The sequence below is a fragment of the Fukomys damarensis genome, unplaced genomic scaffold (assembly GCF_012274545.1).
Source record: "Fukomys damarensis isolate Sample0158 unplaced genomic scaffold, DMR_v1.0_HiC HiC_scaffold_37, whole genome shotgun sequence".
NCBI classification, from domain to species: domain Eukaryota; kingdom Metazoa; phylum Chordata; class Mammalia; order Rodentia; family Bathyergidae; genus Fukomys; species Fukomys damarensis.
In genome coordinates this window covers 41,798,465-41,809,800 of record NW_022900949.1, presented here as the reverse complement: position 1 = coordinate 41,809,800, position 11,336 = coordinate 41,798,465, and the positions used below count along the sequence as shown (strand labels likewise).

At 51.7% G+C, this 11,336-nt stretch overlaps 1 protein-coding gene across 2 annotated transcripts; it reads left to right on the top strand.

Moving 5' to 3' along the window:
- The first annotated feature begins 6 nt into the window (after positions 1 to 6).
- Positions 7 to 11,336, top strand: Camkv (CaM kinase like vesicle associated). 2 transcript variants are annotated; one of them, XM_010615530.2, is made up of 12 exons: positions 7 to 92; positions 7,556 to 7,664; positions 7,779 to 7,910; positions 8,068 to 8,142; positions 8,354 to 8,492; positions 8,634 to 8,754; positions 8,903 to 8,978; positions 9,070 to 9,206; positions 9,365 to 9,443; positions 9,656 to 9,743; positions 9,998 to 10,109; positions 10,221 to 11,336. In XM_010615530.2, exons 2-12 carry the CDS (start codon positions 7,570 to 7,572, stop codon positions 10,553 to 10,555), a joined length of 1,389 nt encoding a protein of 462 aa, XP_010613832.1. In that variant the 5' UTR covers positions 7 to 92; positions 7,556 to 7,569; the 3' UTR covers positions 10,556 to 11,336. The 2 variants fall into 2 exon arrangements, with proteins under 2 accessions (XP_010613832.1, XP_010613831.1); XM_010615529.2 differs by having other exon boundaries at positions 9,998 to 11,336.

The following is an 11,336-nucleotide window of genomic DNA, read 5'->3' as shown; positions in this document are numbered from 1 at the left end:
CCGGAGCGGATTCTGCTCTCGCCGCCCCCGGAGCCCTCGGCGCCCTGCTGAGCCCGCGGCAGCCTCCTCCCAGTGACCGACCAACGCTGCAGGTGCGAAACAGGGTGGGCTGGGCCGGCAAGGGGTGCCTACCGCACGGACGTAGAGTCCCGGGGGGTTGTCTCCCTAGCTTGAGGTTCCGGGGGTGCAGAGTGCGCGGGGGACCGTGAAGACTCTGGCCCCCTTGGGGTCACCGCGAGCGGGCTCTGCAAAACGGGGGTGTCGTGCAGGGTCGAGCTAAAGTTCCTTTGGCCTTGGACGACTCCGGGGTCGCGGGGGAAACCTCTGCGCCTCCAAATTGTGGGAACATTGACCCTCGAAGATTGGAGGTGTCCCATGAGGGTAGGGGCCGAGGGCTGAGCTGTCCCTCCGGGCTTCCAAAGCCTCCACCAGCCCCTCCCAGCTGCCCCCGGGCACCCTCCCTTCTGCTTGACAGTCACTAATTTCCATGACAACGAAGAGTTCTTTATGGGCGACAACCCAGAGGGGGCTGGGCGGGGCTGCTGCGGGGTGGGGGTGGAGGAGGAGGAGAAAGAGGAGGAGGAAGAGGAGGAAGAAGAGGCGGCGGCGGCTCCAAAATCCCTAGAGACCTGCTCCCCCTCCTCCAGGTGCCAGGTTCCGAACCTTGTGAGGGCCCGCAGGGGGTCCTGGGCGCGGACCCACGTGCGCAGCGCGGGTGTGGGGCGCTCCCGTTCTTTCTGGGAGGTGCGGGGCTTGGCGCTCACACGTGTGCCTCCCGCATGTGTGTTTCTGTGCCCGCGGGGGCGAACAAGCACCACTGGGGAAGGGGTTCAGCACCACGGTGGGGCTGGGGCTCCTGGCGGGTGGGGGAAGGGATACAGTAGAAGCCGAATTTCTGCTTCTCCAGGTGTTAACGTCTGGCAGAGACCCTGGGCTCTTAAGCCACAGCCCCCCCATCTGCCAACTGCTTTTGTCTGTGCCCTGGTAGGCAGTGCCTGCACCACCAACTCCCTTCCTAGGGAGCAGTGGCCTCTGCCCTTTGCCAGAAGCTCAGAATCTGTACCAGCCTAGTGTAGTCCATGCACCTTACCCCCAGGCCCAGGCTTTCAGCCCCCCAGGACCATCTTGAGATCTGGTGTTTCCCCTTCCCCTCAGTTGTTTCTCAGCTCCAGTGATTTCTGGACCTGTTTCCTCAACTGCCAAATTAGTCTCCATTCCCCTCAGAGTCAAACTGGTTTCCAAGGTGGAGCAAGGGTCTTCCTTTTCCATTTGGTGTGGACCCCCAGGTGCCTTAGGCTGGCTTTGCTCAAATCTTCTGCTGCTCCTCTCTAGCCCCATGCCCTGGCCACTATTCACACATAGGAAGGCAGGCAGGCGGTTCTCTGCCCCAGGAGAAGGCCACAGTCTGTGATGTCTGTACAGGGAAACTGAGGCATGGGGCATGAGGTGTTATGCAGGTGCTTTTTTCTGGCTCCCCTGACAAGATCTTGCAGGGTGGTTGGTGACAGGATGAAGCTGAGCTGCAAGAGAAGCTGGGGAGGCAGCAGTTAGGGACTGGCTTTGACTGGGGGGCCTAGGTACAGCTGGGCCAGTTGAGAGGGCGGGATTGTAAGGGGAAACAGGCTGGTCTCTGAGCCTCATTTCCACCCCCACCATGCTTCTGCCTTCAACACGTTGGATCTCTTTTACCTAAGCTGCCCTAATGACAGGGAGAATTGGGGACTGCAACAGCTGGCCTCTTCCCTATCAAGAGGCCCCAAGAAGCTGGCCTCTTTTTGCTATACCTCCCACACCAAGTTTAGTGTATATCTGGGGGACACAGGAGGGTTCAGTCTCAAAAGTCTAGATACCTCACGGCCCAGGGATTCAGAGCATATGACTATGGTACCCTTAAAGTGTTGCCGAGCACCCCAAGGCCCCTTGAGAACCCCATATTATCTTTCCTTTGTTCCACCTTGTGTCTGTCCCTTTTACTCTATTCCTCCTTGCGCTTTTTCCATCACAAACTCTGCCTTTGTCTCTGTCTGTCTCTCTTTTCTAGAGTCTCTCAGTGCCCCCACCTTCTCTTCTTTGATAGGGACCAGGGTCACAGAACCCATAGGGAAGGAGCCAGGCCAGAGTGTTATGGAATTCTTAAATAAGGCACCTTGCTAACACATCTCCCTTCCTCCTCCTCTTGTTTTAAAACTTCCATCACCATAGCAACCCTTTACTCTAGTGCCTTCTGCAGTTCCCCTCCTCCAAAGGGAAGCAGGGCCTCTAGTGAATTCTCCTTTAGGGGTTTAAAGATTAGGACCCCAGGTTCTGAATGGAGGGGCCATTGCCTCTTGGCTCTGCCTTCTTGTTGAGGGCTGAACTTTCTGGAGGTAGTGCTGGACTTTGTACCAACCTCCAAAGCTGGGAAATACCTCTCCTTCATATTCTCCCATGATGTGAGAGGAGTCAGCCCTATGAACTGTTGGCCATGGTTTATCTGGTGGCCTGCCAGGGTAGCCCCCTTTCCAGTCTCCTGAAGCAAATGGACAGTGAGCTGGACCCTTGAATATCTCCTGATACCAGACTCTGTGAGGATGGTCTCTTCCTCCCTAGATGCTATGGCTGAGGCCTCAGATGTGAGCTAGGCAGGGATTGGACCCAGTATGTCCATTTCAGCAGGAGACTTAGCCCTTGTCCCAGAGAGAAGAGAGCAGGCGAAGGGATGGGCTGCCAGCAGGCTGGTGTTCACAGCTGCCACTAAATTGGGAGGTGTTGGCAACAGTGGTTGAAGGCAGCTGAAGGCCTCCTGGGCCCCTCCTAACCTCCATAGATTTACTGCATGCTCTAGAGCCCCACATGTCAGGGAACCAGGGCATCAAAAAAGCTCTTGTTTATGGCTATGAAGGATGTGGCCTGAACCAGCTATGAAAGATGTGGCCTGAACCAGCATGGCCCCAGTGGAGGACATAAGCATGTCAGACCTCTTGACCTCTGTTTCGCTTGGGCTTCCTCAGAGTCAGGCCTGACTAAGGTGTAGTAGAATCCCTAGAGGACCCCTGATTACAAGGACACGAAAGGCCTGAGGCTCCAATCACTGAGCCCAGTGGTCAAGCCTCAGGAGCAGGCAGTAACTGGGGAGTGCTTGGCCCTTCAGCTCCCTGAGAGCCAACTGGAGGGCAGTTGAAAGGCCAGGCTCTGTGCTCTTCCCAACATCGCCTGCAGTGGCCCCAGATTCATGCTGTTTATTTCCTGTGCAGTGATGGGTGAGAGCCAAATCTCCAGGGAAGTGGTGCTTTGAGGGTCCTGTGCTCTCCAGGAGTCAGTGTGGACCTGATCTGTGGTAGAGTGCAAATCCCATGTAGCTGGGAGGAGAGCTCTCTATTGGGTGTTGGGTCTGGGGTATGAGGATAAGAAATGCAAAGCCTTTCTGCCCAGCCAACACCATTCTTAGTGTTATGCCTTAGGCTGTTTCTTCAGCTTTGGGCCCAAGGCCGCTTGTGTTGCAGACCGTGCTAAGAACTTGGATTTTTACAACCTACACCTTCCCAGGGGTAGCAGGTGATGGAATGGATGGAGGTGGAGGGGACAAAGGTGCTAATGAAGCATGACCCTCTTTTCTCCCCTCTTCACTCTGGAGCTAGATCTAGAGGCACAAGTGAGGACAGGTAGTAATTAGCTGAGATGGGGCAGCCATACTAGTAGGTAGGAGAGGCAGATCAGTCCCTGTTCTGGCATTGAGGCCTGCAGGACATGGCTCCAGGATGACCATATTATAGACTTTCCATTGCGGAGACAGACTCCAGGAGCAGCCCTGGACTGCTGTGGGCATGAGTGCATATGCAGAGCCAAAACCTGGGTCCAGGATCAGGGACAGGCATACACAAAACCTCCCACCCACACCATGCTGACGAAACTGGGAGCTATTGGAATGGGGCTGAGGGTGGGGAAGGTGTCTCAGAGAAAGGCCATTTTGCATCTGGCCTTGAAGCAACAGGATTGTTTTAGACAAATTGTTTCACAGACAATCTTATAATATCAGAAATCACAATGAAAAGAGATTCAGCCCAGGTCTTAGCATCTCAGCTTGTTTGGAGGCTGCTCCACAGGGAAGCCAAGGTGGGTAGCACCCTTGCCAGGGCCCATACTTTCTGCTACTAAGTGGACGCAGAGCTGAAAAGTCACCTGTTGTCAGACATTTAAGTAGTTGCTAGTTTTTTGTTTTTTTTTTAATGTTATAAATAACTGCTGTGACAAATAGGATTCTGATAGGTTTTGGGGGAAGGGCATTTGTGTCAGAGAGAATGGTGTTAGCACAGCGACTGAGCTGGGAGACCTGCAGGCTAGGGAACTACTTTCCTGCCCAGTCCATGGTCCCCAGATTCAGCCTGGGAGGTCATCTGCTGCCCGTCATGAGGCCTGATGCATAAGGCCTGATGCAGTCCTCTTCTCCTAGATGTCACAGCATGGAGATGGGTGGCCAGCAGTGGTGGGTGACTGTGCCTCTGCTCTTAGGTGTGAGGATGGGATTCTAGCCACATGCTCTTCCCCAGCAGATGCAGGAGTGGGGCTGTGACCATGGTGGCAAAGACATGCAATTGGCAATGATCTTCAAAGCTTCTTTCAACTGTTTGAGGTGCCTCACTAGATAGTTTAAGCCCTAACTTTAATCACAATGATGAAATGCATTTGTATTCCCTGAGCCCAGGCAACCCTTAAAGAGGGATGAAATTTGTTTACTAAGTCAGAGGGCACACGGAGAGGACTAACAGGGCTGTGATCCCTGGGGACTGGGTAGCTAGCCTGTGTCTGAGAGGAAGTGACTAGCAGCCAGGACTGGCCATGGTGCAAGTCTGGGTCCTGGTCTTTGACCCCTGCTGGCATAGTCCTTCTTGCCAAGCTGCCTTCTGAGAGGATACCTTCTCCTTCTCCACTACCCTGAGACTATGAGTACCCTCAGGCAGGGGAACATCTAGGTACTCAAGGCCCCAGCCCAGCCTCTTCATAGAGCAGGTGCTGGTTGGAATGGAGGGAACACATGCAGTCCCTAGAGACAGAGCAGCTTGCTGTAGCCCAGACTCCCTCTGACCAGGTATTATGGAGGCAGAATTGCCCAGGTCTGTAAAGGTCCATACACAGCCACCAGCTCCCCTACCTCTGAACAAAGGCTGGGAATGCTTTTTGTTTTGGGTGCTAGAGTAGCTGCCCAGCACTATAGATAAGTATTGGGCTGTAACTGGCAGGATTGCAGACCTAGGGGGCACCATGCCCCAGATGCAAAGAGTGCCCAGAGCCCACTGAGCCAGCTGTATCTGGCTAGGGCTTTGCACCTGGACCTGACATACAGGTTCTTTGTGAGCTCCTCCAGTGAGGTGTTTGTTAGTCAGGCTTGCTTGCTCTTGCTGACTGTCACCCCTATATACCTTCTGGCTAATCCTTCTCAAGACCCAGGCCAAATGCTGCTTTGCCACCCAAATGGCCCTTCTTCCTTAGAGAAATCTGCCCCCCAGCCTGGTGCTGGACCAAAAATACTTACTAAATAAACCAATGTCAACATAGTAAAATTTCTAACAAAAATTAATAAATAAAAGGTATGAATCTGCCCCTTTGACATCCAAGTCTTTGTCTCAAAGAGAATTCTTACTTCCTTTTATGTCCTTCCAGAAAAGAGTTTGTGAAGCCAGATGGGTGTGGTACTCACACTTGTAATCCCACCACTGTTGGGAGACTGAGGCAGGAGCTCACAAGCTCCAGCCCAGCCTGGGCAACTTAGTGACTTAGTGAGACTGTTTCAAAATGTACAAAAAAAAAAAAAAATTAAAGGGTATAGTTCAGTGTGAAAGCTCTGGGTACCATCAAAAGAAGAAAAAAGGAGTTTGTGGGCACACATCAAGATATGAACTTTAAAAAATTTACCGGAATAGCAGCACCCTTTACCCACCATTCTGTCCCTTGCTTTTTCACTGAACATCTATCTTATAGTAGCACACTTGATTTTTCATAACAGATACCAAGTGTGCTTTAGTATGAGTGGCCCTAGTTTTTATTGACTTTTTTATTGTTAAGTACACTAAAAATCTAGGAATGTCCACAAAAGTTATGTGTATATTTTTATAAATTATTAAAAACCACAAATTTGTGTAACTATCACTGAGATCAGAAACAGATCCTCTAAGCTGATTGTGGTAATATACGCCTGTAATCCCAGCACTTGGAAGTTGGAGGCCATCCTGGGCTACATAGCAAGACTCTGTCTCAAAAAAAAAGACCCTCCAGAAGACCTGCCATGTGTCCACCCCTCCTTTGTCTTAGTAGGATCAATTCATTATCTGACTCCTGGTGCTTATTCCTTAGCTTTTTAACTTTTTTTTTTACTTTTTTGAAATAGGGTAGTACAGGTCAGCCTTGAGCTCACTATGTATTCCAGGCTGGCCTTAAACTTGTGGCTATCATTCTACCTCAGCTCATCTAGTGCTGCAGTTACAGGCATGTGCCAGCCACCACACCCAGCTCCCTAGCTTTTCTTTAGAGTGTTACTTCAGTGTTTATATCCTAAACAGTATATATAGGTGAATGCTGCCTGATTTTGAGTTCTATTCAAAAAGGATCATACTATATGTATTCTTTTGTGTTTTTCACCCCTCAACTCTGTAAGATTCATCATCCATTTGGGTATAGCTATAGCTCCTTCATTTTCATTGCAGTATAATATTCCATTGTGTGACTACAGCACAATACATCCTGCTGATGGTGGATATTTGGGCTGTTTCCAGTTTTTGGCAATTATGAATATGGCCATCATGAGCATTCTTCTATAATTGTCCTAAGGCACAAATGTATGTGTGTATATATTACTTCTTTCTCAAAACACATTAATTATTATGTGTGGCAAACATCAATAAAAAAACCCTCATGGTCAGACCTCATCTGTACCACTTCCCAGTAACACACATTTTATCCACAAGTATCAATGAATTATATATATACACTGCCTACCACATAGGATAGCCTCAGATGTTTGTATGTTTGTCGTACCCATTTATTCACCGAATTCTAAGGATATTAGAGAATGTTTAGTCCAGGAGTTTTTTTTTTGTTGTTGTTGTTGTTTATTTGGTACTGGGGTTCGAACTCAGGTCCTTGCGCTTGTGAGGCAGGTGCCAGAACCATTGAGCTAAATCCCCGGCCCTTTGACCAAACTATTTTTCAAAGGGAAGAGTTGCCCTCTACCAGAAGTGCTTGTATTGTCCACATCTTCAGAGATGAGCATCTGATGGCTAGATGATTATAGACCTTTCATTTATAAAACATCCGAAATTTAAATAAATTGTTCGATAAATCTTTTAAAATGTATATCATTCATATTTCTTGATATATCAGCTTAACATATTTTTCCCCAGAGGGTGCTACTGTAGTTCAGGGAGCCACACTGAGTGACTGGACATATGACCAGAAAAGCAGGGTAAGGTCACATGGCCTTTCTACCCTTTAGATGATGCTGTCTCTGTTCTGGTGTAGCCTGAGGCAGATATGATGTGGGGAGTCTTAAAGTGTGCTGAGCCAGACTCCATCTTGCCCACAGCTTAGAGCCTGGCAATGCCGTTTGGGTGTGTGACTCTGGGTGACAAGAAGAACTATAACCAGCCATCAGAGGTGACAGATAGATATGATTTGGGACAGGTCATTAAGACGTAAGTGCTGGGCCTATTGGGCAAGATGGGTGGTGGGCAAGGGCTGGCTGGGAAGGGGGCATGGAGCATTCCCCATGCCGAGGCCAAGGCTGACCAGCATATCTGCGGCTGCAGGGAGGAGTTCTGTGAAATCTTCCGTGCCAAGGACAAGACCACTGGCAAGCTGCATACCTGCAAGAAGTTTCAGAAGCGGGATGGCCGAAAGGTGCGGAAGGCAGCCAAGAATGAGATTGGCATCCTCAAGATGTGAGTCTGAGGCCCCAGGGAAGGGTGAAATGGGGATATGGAGAGTCTTGGAGAGCAGGTAGTCTCAGGCAGCACCAGTCTCTTGTGACAGGGTCTGTCACTGCTACTCACTTGCCACTCACTCAGCTCTAACCCCTGGCTCTACTCCTTGTCACAGGGTGAAGCATCCCAATATCTTGCAACTGGTGGATGTGTTTGTAACCCGCAAGGAGTACTTCATCTTCCTGGAGCTGTGAGTGAGGGTCTGGGGTCCCAGGATTCCCAGTCCCCAGGCTTTTACCTGTCCTATCCTCTGCACCTGAAGAAAGTCCCCTTTCTGGATCCTAGGGGGTCCCAAGTCCCTGTGCCTTGCCCAGCCAGCTGCCTGGTGCAGGAAGCCCTCCCAAATGCTCCTGCCCGACCTGATCCTTCCCACACCGGGCTCAGGGGCTGGTGTCCCTCAGGGCCACGGGGAGGGAGGTGTTTGACTGGATCCTGGACCAGGGCTACTACTCGGAGCGAGACACGAGCAACGTGGTGCGGCAGGTCCTGGAGGCTGTGGCCTACTTGCACTCACTCAAGATTGTACACAGGAACCTGAAGGTGAGGCCAGGGCCGGGGTCACTGGGTCAATTAGCAGCTGGCTGGGGCTGGAGTGGGAAGAACCTTGAGGCCTTGATCCAGCCTCTGAGGCCCTCATGGTGTCTTCTTCTGCTCACCTACATGCATTCCTGGCTGGAGCAGCTAGAGAACCTGGTTTACTACAATAGGCTGAAGAACTCGAAGATTGTCATCAGCGACTTCCATTTGGCTAAGCTAGAAAATGGCCTCATCAAGGAGCCTTGCGGGACCCCTGAGTATCTGGGCAAGCAGGGATGGGATAGGGGTGGGGTGGGGCAGACATCGGGATCATCTTAGGGTAGGAGGAAGTCCCCGTCCCAGGAAGTGGGTGTGGATGGTACTCGACCTGGCCAGGCCTGAAACTGACCAGTGGGTGGACACTGTGTTTGCAGCCCCAGAAGTGGTAGGACGGCAACGGTATGGACGTCCTGTGGACTGCTGGGCTATTGGCGTCATCATGTACATTCTGTGAGTGAATGGGTACAAAAGTAGATGTGCAGCCAGGCTGGGGTGGGGGCCCGTGCTGGTGGCCATCCTGGATGACCCTGCCCCAATGCAGGCTTTCAGGCAACCCACCCTTCTATGAGGAGGTGGAAGAAGATGACTATGAGAACCATGATAAGAATCTCTTCCGCAAGATCCTGGCTGGCGACTATGAGTTTGACTCTCCATACTGGGATGATATTTCTCAGGCAGGTGAGGAGGTGCCCAGCACATGGGTAGAACATAGGGTAGTAGGAAAGGAGAAACTGCTCTCAGCTTCTGCTATATTCTGCTCCTGCTCCCAGCCCATTAATCACCTCTAGACAATGAGGTGGGTGCCATGCCTAGCCTCTCCCTGGCTTTATCCCCAGCCAAAGACTTGGTCACAAGGTTGATGGAGGTAGAGCAAGACCAGCGGATCACTGCAGAAGAGGCCATCTCCCATGAATGGTGAGCAAGGACCAGGGGAGGATGAAAGGACCTCTGTACCACTTACATCTAGGAGCCCCTATCCTTGAGTCCTTGAGTGGGTGGGGGCACTTAGAACACAGGCCAGCCCAGAGGCCCTGTATGGTGTAGTCCTGGATTCCATAGGGGTAGGCAGGACAGAGTCTCCATGAAGACCCATATTCCTCATCCAGATGTACTTGTACCCTTCTCAGGATTTCTGGCAATGCTGCTTCTGATAAGAACATCAAGGATGGTGTTTGTGCCCAGATTGAAAAGAACTTTGCCAGGGCCAAGTGGAAGGTAAGATTTGGTGACTGTTTCACAAGTGCTCCTTCTGGTACTTACAACTGGTACCACACCCCTGTGGCTATACACGAGCTTTTCATAGGTCACCAGGTGTGGCTGTAGCTGCTGTCGTTACCCTAAGCAGGAGTACTGATTAATGGGTGGTCAGAGGCAGCTTCAATACCATGAAAGGGGCTAGATTTGGCTATTGGCAAGAAATGGATCCAGCAGTCCTCATCCTGAGCCTTTTTCCACTGTCATCCTTTCAGAAAGCTGTCCGAGTGACCACCCTCATGAAACGGCTCCGGGCACCAGAGCAGTCTGGCACAGCTGCCTCTCAGTCTGCCTCAGCCACAGAGTCTACCACCCCCGGGGCTGCAGGTGGGGCCACAGCTGCTAGTGGAGCTGTTCCAGCCTCAGGGGGCAGTGCTGCTGCAGCCACAGCGGGAGATGCCGCATGTGCTGCCAAGAGTGATAATGTGGCTTCTGCAGACCGTAGTTCCACCCCGGCCACAGATGGCAGCACCACTCCAGCCACTGATGGTAGTGTCACCCCGGCCACTGATGGCAGCATCACCCCAGCCACTGACAGGAGCGCTACTCCAGCCACTGATGGGAGAGCCACACCAGCCACAGAAGAAAGCACGGTGCCCACCACTCAAAGCAGTGCCACACCTGCTGCCAAGGCAGCTACCACCCCTGAACCAGCTATGGCTCAGCCAGACAGCACAGCCCTAGATGGCACCACAGGCCAGGTTCCACCCTCTAGTAAAGGGGAAGAGGCTGCTGGCTATATCCAGGAGTCTCAGAAGGAGGAGACTAGCTGAATGGGCAACCTGGTTGGGGGTTGGGGGACTCACAGGAGGGTGGGAAAGTGGATGAGGGGATTCTCACTGTACATAGAGTTGCTGGAATGATGCCCTTGCTCCCCCAAGCCCCCTATCCCAGTGGGGCATGCCTGGGGGGTCACAGGAGAGCAATCTTATCTCCTGTATGTATGTGTATGAGTGGTGGGTTGGCCAGAGGAAGGGTCAGCCCCAGCCCCTGCATGGATTCCTTGTGGCTTTTTTGTCTTTTGCCAGCTTCTCTAGTTTTTCTGTTCCTTATTGAATGCTGCTCTAGGGATACTCAGGGGGTCCCTGCTTTTCTCCTTCCCTTCCTGCCTCATCATTCCCCCAGGCAGGCCCTGCAAGTCCCATATTTTCCCAGTCCCTAAATTGGATGGCCTTGCCCTGAGAGCTGGTCTTCCAGCGAGGCCCTGTCAGTGGTCATAGGCTCCTGAACTTGAAGGTGTGTACCTGTAATGTGTGGGCTGCTCTAGGAGTAGATACTGGCCAATATAGAGGATGTAGAAATCTAGGGCACTGTGCTTTACATCAAGACTGGTCACATGGCTAGGGGCACTGCATGCTAGCTGTGGGGGTCCTCAGAAGTAGGAAAGAATGAATAGGAGGGTGGAAGATTCCACATTTGTCCCTGGGAAGGCCCTCCTAAGACCCTGCCATGGATTGCCCTCTCATGAGCTTTTAATGGAAAGGAAGAGCAATTAAGAATTGGCAGTGAGGGTCAGGGATTTAGCTCAGTGGTTCCTGAGATCAATCCCCGGTA